Consider the following 13,594-nt stretch of genomic DNA (forward strand, 5'->3'; position numbering starts at 1 on the left):
ATTCTACATTGTGATGAGCTGCTTGACTGTTTTTCCAAGCAGAAGAAGGTACATGGTCTCATGTATTTCTTCCCAACTCTTTTTTTTTTCTCCTTTTTTTTTTTTTCTGAGTAGCTTAATATTTGACCTTCTGAATTTTTTTAAAAAATTATTTTATTATTACTTTTTGAGACGGAGTCTCTCTCTGTTGCCTAGGCTGGAGTGCAGTGGCGCGATCCCGGTCCACTGCAACCTCCACCTCCCAGGTTCAAGTGATTCTCCTGCCTCAGTCTCTTGAGTAGCTGGGATTACAGGTGTGCGCCACCACATCCAGCTAATCTTTTGTTTTTAGTAGAGATGGGGTTTCACCATGTTAATCAGACTGGTCTCGAACTCCTGACCTTGTGATGCTCTGGCCTCGGCCTCCCAAAGTGCTGGGATTACAGGCGTGAGCCGCTGCATCCGGCCCCCAACTCTTTACACAACTAGTTGTCTGAGTCATTGTGCCTTATGGTAGAGAAGGGAAGGATCCTGGGTCTCTGTGGCTCTGCACTGGGTGGACATGGGGGAAGGACTTGATGGAGGGAGGTGTGAGGATGCAATTAGAATGCGGATGACATTAAGGATGAGGCATTGTTTTTGGACAGGATGTGTTTGAGTCTGGTGGAAAGAAATGGGGAAAGTGCCCATTCAGGAGCTGTCTCAAAGTAGCTTTACTTCTTGGAAGGCCTCACACAGTGATCTCAAAATATAGCCTGATGTGTGTGTGCGTGTGTGTGTGTGTGTGTGTGTGTATTTATTTATAGCCCTGATTAAAAAATTGGGATCAACAATATTTAGGAGAGTTTACATAAAAATCTGACTGCCTGCTACTCTCATAAAATCTGAAGATTTGCTCTCACTGAAAATAACAGCAAGTCCCCCCAGTGTAGGTGGCATAACACAAACATGACTCATGTATCCCTGATTGGCTTCAATCATTTGTTACTGGCAAACATCGAAAGCTATTTTGCCAGTCGCAGATAAACTACAAACACTTAAGTAAAATTGGATCTCTGAAGAAGAGACATTCTGCAGCTCCAGTCAGAAGACAAACATGCCACATCATCTTTAAAAATAGCTAACATTGGCCAGGTGTGGTGGCTCACACCTGTAATCCCAGCACTTTGGGAGGCGACGGTGGGGAGATCACCTGAGGTTGGGCGTTCAAGACCAGCCTGACCAACATGGAGAAAATCTCTACTCAAAATACAAAATTAGCTGGGCATGGTGGCACATGACTGTAATCCCAGTTACTGGGGAGGCTGAGGCAGGAGAATCACTTGAACCCGGGAAGCAGAGGTTGCGATGAGCCGAGATTGTGCCATCGCACTCCAGCCTAGGCAACAAGAGCGAAACTGTGTCTCAAAAAAAACCCAAAAAACAAAAAGCTAACATTTATTAAGCATTTAGTGTGTGCCGGGCTGTGCACTAAGGATTTTGCATGGATTATCTCCTTCACTCTTTATAAACCCATTTTACAGATGAACAAATCAGGGTGTAAATAAGTTAAATGCAGATTATCTCATACTTAGGTTGCATTTTATTCAAAGTACGCTTTGCTCAAGACCATGCTTAATTCAAAATGAATCCTTAAAAAGGTTGGCTGGTATTTCTCCTTAGCAGCAAGAGGGGATCTAGCATTTGTGGGTAGATCAGAGTACTAGTTTAAAGCTCCTCCAACCAGATAGTTTTGAAATCATGCTCTTCTCAACAAATCCTAAACAATGGATTTTCATTTATTGCAAATTTTGCAAATAAAATGAGACGTAATTAATATTTGAATTTGCTGAGTTAAATCTTGCATAAAATGCCACTTTATTATAACTTGTTCAAGACTGAGTCATACTAGCGAATCTGTCTCCAAAATCATGAGCAATGTAAAATACATTTGTATGAAAATACACTTGGTAACTGTTAGTAGAGAAGTGGTAAGCCTAACCACAGGATGGTTGTACCCCCTTCTCACCTGTGAGTCTGAAAAAATGATCATCGTTGCTGAGGGGATGGTGGAGGTTGCTGATGCCGTTTTTGAAATCGTTTTTAAATGCAATCAAACTGCAGTTGATGGCATGCAAGAGCATTCTGTTTAGGTATTGGAATGAAAACGGTGGACTTTTATTTTTCAGCTTTACCTTTAGACTTGATGAGATAGGTTTTTTTATGAAGTCAGCTCACCTGTACCTTTTTTTTTTTTTTTTTGGAGACAGAGTCTTGCTCTGTCGCCAGGCTGGAGCTTAGTGGTGCGATCTCGGCCCACTGCAGCCTCCATCTCCTAGGTTGAAGCATTTCTCCTGCCTCAGCCTCCTGAGTAGCTGGGACTACAGGCACATGCCACCACGCTCTGCTATTTTTTTCTATTTTAGTAGAGACGAGGTTTCACCATGGCCAGGATGGTCTCTATCTCCTGACCTTGTGATCCTCTCACCTTGGCCTCCAAAAGTGCTGGGATTACAGGCATGTGCCACCTAGCCCGGCCACCAGTAACTCTTAACAGAGCCATTGTCTTCTTTTTCACTGAGGCATTTTGGGAGCACATTTTTATATTGGGTTTGAACTTTTATGGTTCTATGTATCTGTGTATATCTTTAAAGAATACATACACATTTCCTTTTCTTGAGATGGAGTCTCTGTTACCAAGCTGGAGTGCAATGGCGCAATCTTGGCTCACTGCAACCTACACATCCTGGGTTCAAGCGATTCTCCTGTCTCAGCCTCCCTAGTAGTTGGAACTACGGGTGCACACCACCACACCTGGCTAATTTTTGTATTGTTAGTAGGGATGGGGTTTCACCATGTTGGCCAGGATGGTCTCAATCTCTTAACCATGTGATTCACTTGCTTCAGCCTCCCAAAGTGCTGGGATTACAAGTGTGAGCCACTGTGCCCAGCCTACATTTCTTATCTGAACATGGCTGCATATGTGTCTAGAACACATATTCTGGTGTAGCACCAGCCTGGGACCACCTGATTCACCTCTCCACTAATTTCCTATTGCTACAGAGCAAAGGAGAGGCCTCTGGGAATGGGGATGGTGTGGGGTTGCTTGGGTACACTATATAATGTCAGTGGAGGGAATGGTGAACATGTAAGTGAACACGTGGATTTATCTGCATATCCAAGAATAGACCTATAGGACTATCTTGTGTGTGCTGCTGTAGGTGACACTAATGTGTTGTTAAACTTCTGTAAATTTCAAATATTAATCCAGTCTGGAAGTTCAAATAAATAAAAAGCCTGTACTAAAGAAGGCGTCCTCTTGATATGTGTCAGTTTATTGCTTGGCATGTTTGTTATATGATCATTAAGTTACTGTGGCCCGTTCTTTTAACAATAAAGCTTTGAAGGTTTCTCCTCTGTTAAACACTCTAAATCCCTTCCCCGGCTTGATGAGGTTTAGATAGCAACTCAGTTGGACTGATCTGCTTCCGGAGTTTGTGACTGCCCCGTGCACAGATTGGCACAGAAGTGAAGGGCTAGTTATTGAAGTCAGGCTTGCTTCTTGTGCATCCTTAGCCTCACGGTTTTAGACCCTGTCAAAGAAGAGCAAACAGTTGGGAATGTGCCCAAGCAAAGACCCACTCATCCAGAAAACACACTGATAAAATCTGCCAAATGTAGCCTCAACTGGCCCACTGCTAGAAAATGATTTCCTTCCATTGTTTCCAACTTGATGCCTGTGGTTTCTGGAACCAGGAGAGAGGGTGAATATTCACTCTGGCCAGAAAAATTATCTCTGTTCCTCCCCTTAAGCAGTCAGACACTTTGCTGACATGTAGGGGTTTTGTCCTAATAGGAAGTCCTCTGGAATTGGCTCTTTGTCCCTGTGTGTTTTATAGATGCAGCTCTTAGTAGAGGATGTACTTTCGTGAGTTTGTATCCATCTTTTTTTCAATATTTTAATCTGAGCTGAGTTCTGAGGCAGAGAAACCTCCTTAATGACCTGAAGAGCTGGGTTGCTTTTTCAAGGGTTGCTGCTTACTTAGATTCAAGTCTTAGATCTTCTTGGACCTTTGACAGCTGTGTAACCCAATCCCCTCTTTATAGGAAATAGACAGTCTGGGATCACAGTTGCAGAGTGAACTATGGCGGGCATCAAGACCACTGACCAACCTTTCCCTTAGAGAAGAGCTGTTGAAGCATGTAAGATTATAGCATTGATGGCGTACTTTTTCTTTTCAGACACACACAGTAGGGGGAGCCTGAGACAGTAGGGAATCCAGCCTGTAATTGTCTGTGGCTTAAGTGACTTTCATTATTGGCTCAGTGGTGGCTCTTAGAATCCTAATAGCTGATTCCAGGGGTGAGTAATTCTTCAGTCATTATAGGTGACTTTATTTAGCTCTTTTTCTCTTGCTAGACTCATCAGTTCTGTTCGCCACCAATCACCCTTCCTCAAGCCATGCTTTGCTTAGTGGTACCATCATTTGCTAAATCTTTATGACCGACGTTGCCTCACAGTTTCACCTTCTAACAGCCTAACTTGAGCTCTGAGGATGACATCACATTGACCTTTTGATGTTCAAAGGCAGGATATGGGGATTGTTCGCTGCATGAGGATATGAAGTTTGAGAGGGATGGTGATTTAAGCTTTAAAATAATTGTAAAGTCAAGTTACCATTCAGCCTTATTATTGATCTGGTATGCAAGGTGTGTGATGCCTAGTTTCATGTTTTCATGCTACTATTGGAGTGACTCAGTAGCCGCGTTGAAGTTGATTCACTGAACCACTAGCCCGTTAGTTTGGGGCTCTACTCAAATGGTCATTTTACCAATGAAGCAACACTGCCACTTATCCGGAAATACATGGCCTGGAACCTTACATGGATGTTTGAAGATAGGTCTTTTTAAATGACAGAAATAGCTATTGATCTAGGTAAAATGTGAACTGACTCTTTAGAGAAAAAACCATTCACTATTTCATTGATTTATTTTTTTAATTTTTTAATTCTTTGAGACGGAGTTTCACTCTTGTTGCACAGGCTGGAGTGCAATGGCGTGATCTTGGCTCACCGCAGCCTCCACCTCCTGGGTTCAAGCAATTCTCCTGCCTCAGCCTCCCAAGTATTTGAAATTACAGGCATGCCCCACCACACCTGGCTAATTTTGTGTTTTTAGTAGAAATGGGGTTTCTCCATGTTGGTCAGGCTGGTTTCGAACTTCTGACCTCAAGTGATCTACCTGCCTCAGCCTTCCAAAGTGCTGGGATTACAAGTGTGAGCCACCGCGCCCAGCTTCATTGATTTATTTATCACATTTTATTTTTATTTATTTGTTTATTTATTTATTTAGAGACGGAGTCTTGCTGTCACCAGGCTGAAGTGCAGTGGTACCATCTCGGCGCACTGCAATCTCCTCCTCCCAGGTTCAAGCGAGTATCCTGCCTCGGCCTCCCAGCTAGCTGGGACTATAGCTGTGCACCACCATGCCCAGCTAATTTTTGTGTTTTTAGTAGAGACCATGTTGACCAGTATGGTCTCAATCTCTTGACCTTCTGATCCGCCTGCCTTGGCCTCCCAAAGTGCTGGGATTACAGGCGTGAACCACCGCGCCAGGCCATTATTTATCACATTTTAAATGGACACCTTCTGTATGTTAGGCACTGTCCTAGGTGCTAAGAATACATCAGTGAGTAGAACAGGAAAAATAACACCTGTCCTCATCTTATGTTGCTGATTCTAATATTTTCTTGCACATATTGCATCCCTATAAAAATGTTTTTAAAACCTGGCAGTATCCTGTGAAGAAAAGAACTGACTTTCTATACTTTGCCCTCCCCCCACCTCCCCAATCTGTTATAATTTTTCCGTGGAACAATTAGAGGTGTGTTTTCTCTAACTGTAATTTTCAGTAGGATTTTTGGTGTGGTTTTCTACTCTATTCTTCTACCTGGTTGATACAGGTAGCACTTAGACAAAGAAACAGAACTTGAGATTATCACCTGATTTGATAATCATCAGGAAGAAGACATGAATTAAGAAACACATATTAAGATACATGCATAGCTTTTTCCCTGAAAGGAATCTCTCTGCGTTTTCTATGCTAACAAGTTAAGGTGTGGCTTCCTATTGACTTTTCTCCCTTTCTTCTATTCTAAGCATTTTATTGAGTAAGCCTGACCTTTTCCTCCTTTGGTGATTGGTTTTGTCACTTTGCATCTGCAAGTATCTTTAGCCATTGTTCTGAAACAGTGTAAGTGATATGCAGGGGCACTTGCTAAACAGTCATAATCTCTAAACTCCACACCTAGTGACTCTGATTGTGTGGATCTAGCGTGAGAACCTAGAAGCTCCTTTTCCAAAAAGGTGTATGGAAGAAAGGCAGGGCATACAAATAGGTTATGCAAATAGGGCATGTAGATAGGTTACTTTAAGAAAAACTGTCTAAAATGTTCTAGAACTATGGGAATATTGTTGAACTTTCCACTGGGCAGAGCCATAGGTGTGACCTGGCCATTAGTCTTATACACAGAAGAGTCCCAATTCATGTACCATACATGTAATTAAGAAGCCAGAAGCCACCTATAAATGTCACATAGCACCCAAGGAGACTGTGTTACTTGCCTGCTCACCATTGGGAGGAGGGGATGTTTCAGCTTTGTTAACCAGCTTACTTGGGATTTCTCCATAGGCAATGGTGGCTTGCTATCCGGGAAATGGAACAGGTTATGTTCGCCATGTGGACAACCCCAACGGCGATGGTCGCTGTATCACCTGCATCTACTATCTGAACAAGAATTGGGATGCCAAGGTACTTTTGAATAATGGAAGCAGAGTGTGGGGTTAGAAACTATAGGAAAAGGAATTCAGATAAGTTAGAGGAGAGTTTGTATTGAGTTCATAGTTGCCCTGTCTCCCACTGATGAATAATTTCTATTTCCATTTCATAACCTCCTGCAATAATGGAATTAGTACTCAAGTTGTTAAGATGAAAACAATGAAGTTAATTTGGAGGGGGATAGGTAGGATGATTATTAACCCTACCTCTGGGAAGGGTGGTTGATGAAGGGAAGGTCATTTGATGTTAGGATTAAGGATGAATTTTTTCAGTTTAATTCAGGGTTGCTCTGACTCTCAATGGAGACGTAGGATATACACTTTTCCCTCCCAGCAGCAGCATTGAGAAAGTTCAACAAAAATAGAACTGTAGGATGTAAAACCATCCCCAAGAGAGATTTCCCACACAGGCCTCTCCCTTGGGGTGGTGTGTCTCACTGATGGCTGCTTGCCATGGGTTACTATGGTTTGTGAATGCCAAAGGTTTTTGTGGCTTATTTTTGTATTATAGAACTTATAGATAGATGGAGATATGAAGCCTGGTTCCACGCTTACAGACATTCGTCTGGACTCTGCATGCTTTCCAAAAGTTAAGAATGATTTAGGAGTCTGGGAAGTCAGAGAACTTTTCAAGCTTATTTGGCTTTTGAGCCTTCTGCATCTCCATTTCCCATTCATTAGGCAAATACTGGCTGTCATATAGCAATAATATTTTATCCAGAGTCAGAAAAATGAAACCTGGGAAACCACTGAATCAGTAAAAAGGCCTTTCTCTTCTCCCTGTTTGGTAACATGACTGGAATACATCCATTAGGCCTCCTTGAAAATCTTGAGAGGTGCTGATAGAGACAAGAGAATAAAGTTATCAGATTGGTACTAATAAATTGGAAGGTCTGGAATCATTCAACAAATATTTGAGTTCCTGGTAGTGTCAGGCATTGTATTATGAAGAAACATTGATGTGTGAGGCTTGAATTCTACTCTAATACGGTTATTCTAGTAGGTAGGAATAGGTTGACATGTAAAAAAAAAAAAAAAAAAAAGTAATTCAAAAAAGAGAGTGATATATGTCATAAAAGGTACAGATTATGTGGTCTAAGAGTTCAGAAAAAAGAGCATGTAACTTCCAACTAACGAGGTCAGATAGGAGCTAAGGGAGTTCAGAAGAGCTGTAAATTTTAATTGAAGGGGAAGTTATGTGTGATGACTTTCTTAGAAAGTTGTTAATGGCTAGATGGAACCATGTGAAATTGCTGTGGTTTTTTGTTTGTTTGTTTGTTTGTTTTGTTTTGAGACGGAGTCTTGCTCTGCTGGCCAGGCCAGAGTGCAGTGGTGTGATCTCGGCTCAGTGCAACCTCCGCCTCCTGGATTCAAGCAATTCTCTGCCTTATCCTTCCAAGTAGCTGGGATTACAGGTGCCCACCACCACACCTGGCTAATTTTTATGTTTTTAGTACAGGTGGCGTTTCACCATCTTGGCCAGGCTGGTCTTGAACTCCTGACCTTGTGATCCACCTGCCTTGGCCTCCCAAAGTGCTGGGATTCTAGATGTGAGTCACCGTGCCCAACCTGTTGTTGTTGTTTTTCTTAAGTCAAAAACACTCAAATATTGGCAAATCTGTATGATTCAATCTAATAGTACTCTATTTTATGGCCATGGGCTTTATGACTGTGGGGGTGGGAATGCTTTTTTTGGTTTAAGGTGAATAAGGAGATATCTCTAGCCAACTCTGAAATAAAATTTGGTACAAGGTGGCCGGGCATACCGGATCTGCCCACCTCGGCCTCCCAAAGTGCTGGGATCATGCCTGTAATCCCAGGGCTTTGGGAGGCTGAGGTGGGCAGATCACCTGAGGTTGAGAGTCTGAGATCAACCTGACCAACATGGAGAAACCCCATCTCTACTAAAAATACAAAATTAGCTGGGCGTGGTGGCACATGCCTGTAATCCCAGCTACTTGGGAGGCTGAGGCAGGAGAATTGCTTGAACTCAGGAGGCAGAGTTTGTAGTGAGCCAAGATTGTGCCATTGCACTCCAGCCTTGGCAACAAGAGCAAAACTCGATCTCAAAAAAAAATTGGTACAAAGTATGAGGTTGAAGTAAGAATCTGGGGTACCATGCATTTGGAGTGGTGGTTAGCAGATGGCATATTTCTAAATGGGGCTGAAATATGGTTGTTGATAAACTACATGAGAGGTAGGAAATAATCTACCTTCTTTGTGGCTTTCAGCTACATGGCGGGATCCTGCGGATATTTCCAGAGGGGAAATCATTCATAGCAGATGTGGAGCCCATTTTTGACAGACTCCTGTTCTTCTGGTCAGATCGCAGGAACCCACATGAAGTGCAGCCTTCTTACGCGACCAGGTAAGAGCTGGGGCCATGATTCCCATTCTGGAGCTTGTTGTACAAACTGTAGTTCCAGAGAACTCTCTAAACTTGTGTTATGTGCATGCAGGGGACTGACCATACCCCATAGCTGATAGCAAATTTGTTTGGCATCTACAAAAATTAAAGGGGAAACTTTGGATTCTTTAGTACACAAAAGCTAACCTCACTTTGAAAGTACCGTTAACAAATTGTTTTCCATTAGGTAAGCATATTGGATTCCAGCTTCTCAAGAGTATTTTTCTCTTCCTTCCTTTCCTCGCTTCCCTTACCTCTCTTTCCCTTTTAAAAAAACCTAATGTTGAACTATGCCTACAGAATCTTGGCTGTCCCATAACAGGAATACTGTCTGGTTACTTTGGATGAGTTTATAAGCTGCTAGTTGCAAGCAGAGAAAGAATCTTGAGAAAAGAAAGAATAATTGTTTTTGACTTTTCCTTTTTGTCTTTTTTTGGTTTGAAATTGGCTTGGGCTTGCTGCATCCATAGTCCAACAGCTGGATGTTTTATTAATCTTTTCTTTATCATGTACACATGAAGATTCTCACAATAACTGAACAACTTAGTATTGTTTAGAACCAATCTAGAAAACCTTGATTCCCAATTCTGCCTCTCATTTACGTTTGTTAAATCAATAAACCAGGCAGCATTGGAGGGCTATGAAGAGCAGCTTGTACTGAGACTAGCATTCAGGGCAGGAGGAGAGAGTTTTGGTAGGATGATGATTAAATCTCAAGCCTAATTAAATTAAGATCGTATGTGTCCTCCTGCCAAAATCACACAGCTTAACCCCAAACAGGGTTATATATTAACTGCCAAATTGGAATGTCTTCCAGATGAGCAGGAAACGAATTCTACCACTGAAGTCATCTTTTGTGTTTCATGGTGTTCGATAACTAGACCCCATTGTTTGTGGCAGAAGTCTTTGGTTATTCCCCAATCTCATGATGACTGACTTTACAGGGAAAACATTAACAAATGTTGATGAGAAACCCTTGAAAAAAACTAAGTCCTATAGAAATTTCAGTAGCTAACAATCATTTGAAAACGAAACTTCAAAAAAAAAAAAACCCAAGAATGCAATGGCTCCCATTACAGTCTACCCAATGAATGGGATAAAGCAAGTTAGTGGGGACACAGGAGAACACCCTGGGGCATTATTATTGTTCACTTGCAACTTTGACTCAATGTCCAAAACTAAAGAAAGCAAGCCAAGAGTTTTAAACATGCTATGATTTACACAAGTTATTTTTCAAAGCTTCACTCCGATGGCATCTCTTCTCTGTGTTCTCGCCACCCACTTGGGTCTCCTAGTCTTTACCAGAATGACTTCCTTCTAGTCCTTTCTATAGAGGTCATGTTTACCTGTTGCCTTATTGCAAAATCACCTGTCTCCCTTATTTTGAGCCTGAGATCCTTGTGGAAGAGGAAGAGCTGTTCACAGGATCATTTGAATTCCTAATGTTCAAGATAATTCCTGGGACATACCTGGAATTCCTTATGTGTTTTATTACATTGAAATAGAATTAAAACCAGAGAAGTTAATTTTTAATTAAAATCAGGGTAGACTTCTAATAATAGGGAAAACTTTAAAACTTTCAATGTGAGATTTATAGGACATTTGTGTGGGTTTTTTTCTTGTTTTTTGTTTTTGAGATGGAATCTTGTTCTCTCACCTAGGCTGGAGTGCAGTGGTGCGATCTTGACTCACCGCAACCTCCGCCTCCTGGGTTCAAGCAATTCTGCTGCCTCAGCCTCCTGAGTGGCTGGGATTACAGGTGTACTCCACTACACCCAGCTAATTTTTTTTGTATTTTGAGTTGAGACGGGGTTTCACCATGTTGGCCAGGCTGGACTCAAACTCCTGACCTCGTGATCCACCCACCTTGGCCTCCCAAAGTGCTGGGATTACAGGTGTGAGCCACCGTGCCTGGCCATTTGTGTTTTTAGTAGTAGCATTAAACCTCTTTCCTTATATCTGTTTATCTTTCACAGATATGCTATGACCGTCTGGTACTTCGATGCTGAAGAAAGGGCAGAAGCTAAAAAGAAGTTCAGGAATTTAACTAGTATGTGTTTGATAATTTTCTGTGACTTTTGATCAAGTTAATCCTTGATTTTTATTCAATGTTACATATTTTTAAATATGCTCTGTTCAATATGTTATAGCTTAGCTTTGTATGTAATGATATCTTGATGGGTTTTATCCTGAAACCTTGGCCTTAGGGTTCATAGAAAAATCAGAAGCAATGCAAGGGGTTTCCCCTGAGAATGCCCAATGAATGTATGATGGTTTATGATAGATGGGAAATAGTTAACTTTTTCTTATTAATGTTAACCAGTCAAATGTAATATTAAATTCTGCCCATGATTTTGGCATATTGCAAAGGAAATATAATGGAACCCAGTTACCATGGCAAATTTATCATATTGGGTGAGACTGTGACTCTCAGTATAAAAGCAAGGCTCATGTAATATAAACTGAATATGACATAGCACTATTCCTATCCCTTCCAACCAGTATTGTAAGGCAGCATTTTCCAAAATATGTTACATTAAAATACAAATCCTGCCAACTTGGTAAACTCCTGGTCCCAGAAATGTGGGAAATGTTGCATCCTCTATCCCTCTCTTAAAGAGTCACAGTGGTCACTAGTATGTTCAATTACGGCTCTAAGAGATCCTGCAGTAAGGAAACATGTATGATATTGCCTAGCCCATAGCCCATCTGGACTGTATACCTCTCAAACACCACAGAAAACCCCTTTTGCAAAGCTCTGTCAGGAGGCTTATATAAGATGGGAAGTGTTTACTGGAGGCTTTTTGGTGACATTTGTGACATAAAACTCATCAGAGGTGACTCCATACCTCTATTCTCCTTTCTGTCCCCCACCCAGGGAAATCTGAATCTGCCCTCACTGAAGACTGACCGTGCGCTGAAATCTGCTGGCCTTGTTCATTTTGGTAATGGTTCCTGAATTCTCTTTAAGAGTTGAGATCCAAAGATGGCCTGTTCAGTGACAACAATCTCCCTGCTACTTCTCGCATTCTTCACATCCCTGTCTTGTGTGTGGTACTTCATGTTTTCTTGCCAAGACTGTTGATCTTCAGATGCTCTCTTGGCCGAATGAACTCATTTGTTAACTCTAGAAATTTCCTGCAGACATCCTGCTCGGCCAGCGGTTTACCTGATAGATTTGGTGATACTGACTATCAAGAAAAGAGCCTAGGAGCACAGCGAGGGAGTGAACCTCACTTGCACTTTATGTACGCTTGCTGATTTGAAAGGAGGAGGTTTGAAAAGCAAAAAATGGTGGTGGTAGATGCCACAGAGAGGCATCATGGAAGCCTTAACAGCAGGAAACAGAGGAATTTGTGTCATCTGAACAGTTTCCAGATGTTCTTAATGCAGGGCTGTTGGGGTTTCTGGAGAATTATCACAACCTAATGACATTAATACCTCTAGAAAGGGCTGCTGTCATCGTGAACAATTTATAAGTGTCCCATGGGGCAGACACTCATTTTTTCCCAGTCCTGCAACCTGGATTTTCTGCCTCAGCCCCATTTTGCTGAAAATAATGACTTTCTGAATAAGGACGGCAACACCATTTTTTCTGCATTTTCAGTTCTTACCTGGGAACCTAATTCCCCAGAAGCTAGGAAAACTAGACATTAGTTGTTTTGGTTGCTTTAGTTGGAACGGAATTTGAACTTAAAGGAAAAGTATCTCCTTGGTAGTTTTGTGTTAACCTCTGATAACTGTGGAAAGAGCTAGGTCTACGGATACACAATAAACGTGTGCATCTTGAACAATTTGAGAAGGGAGGTGGAGTTGGAAATGTGGGTGTTCCTGTTGTTGTTTTTTTTTTTTTCAGTTTCCCTTTTTAATGAGCTCACCCTTCTTTGACACAATAAAAAACAGGGTGCTGTATTTTAAAAAAGGAAATGGAAATAAAAAAAATCTCAAAACTGTTTGAGTTCTTCCACATTGTCTGTCCCTAGCAGCCTTTCTTCAGCCCATGTGGCTTTGCAGATTCTCTGTGGTTGGCAGTATGGCCAGAATCATGGAATGTGCTGGAACTGTGGAAGCTTCTACTCCTGCAGTAAGCAGAGATCGCATTGCCTCAATAACGCTGTACTGAGCACATATTTTACAAAAGTTAGTTTTCCTAGTCTTCAATACTACTTCGATGTTTTAAAAATCCCTTTGAAAATCCCATGAACATTAAAGAGCCAGAAATATTTTCCTTTGTTATGTATGGAGATGTACATATAGTGTTCCAGGATAGAAGTTTACTTTTTCCTCTTCTGGTTTTGGAGAATTTCCAGATAAGACTTGTCACCATTCATTCTCATGACTGCTCTATTTCATTGTAAGGTAATACTTATCACCTTCTAAATTACTCTGTAAT

At 41.5% G+C, this 13,594-nt stretch overlaps 1 protein-coding gene across 2 annotated transcripts in view; it reads left to right on the top strand.

Moving 5' to 3' along the window:
* The window catches only part of EGLN3 (egl-9 family hypoxia inducible factor 3), a 28,404-nt gene extending 15,250 nt beyond the window's left edge, over nucleotides 1–13,154 (top strand). For both annotated transcript variants that reach the window (XM_032242582.1, XM_032242583.1), the window contains exons 2-5: nucleotides 6,649–6,768; nucleotides 9,026–9,162; nucleotides 11,178–11,251; nucleotides 12,080–13,154. In XM_032242582.1, the coding sequence (XP_032098473.1) occupies nucleotides 6,649–6,768; nucleotides 9,026–9,162; nucleotides 11,178–11,251; nucleotides 12,080–12,111 (363 nt within the window). In that variant the 3' untranslated portion in view covers nucleotides 12,112–13,154. The remainder of the gene's footprint in view (nucleotides 1–6,648; nucleotides 6,769–9,025; nucleotides 9,163–11,177; nucleotides 11,252–12,079) is intronic.
* The last annotated feature ends 440 nt before the right edge of the window (nucleotides 13,155–13,594 follow it).

The sequence above is a fragment of the Sapajus apella genome, unplaced genomic scaffold (assembly GCF_009761245.1).
Source record: "Sapajus apella isolate SASKATOON/1434 unplaced genomic scaffold, GSC_monkey_1.0 scaffold50, whole genome shotgun sequence".
In the NCBI taxonomy this organism is placed as follows: Eukaryota; Metazoa; Chordata; class Mammalia; order Primates; family Cebidae; genus Sapajus; species Sapajus apella.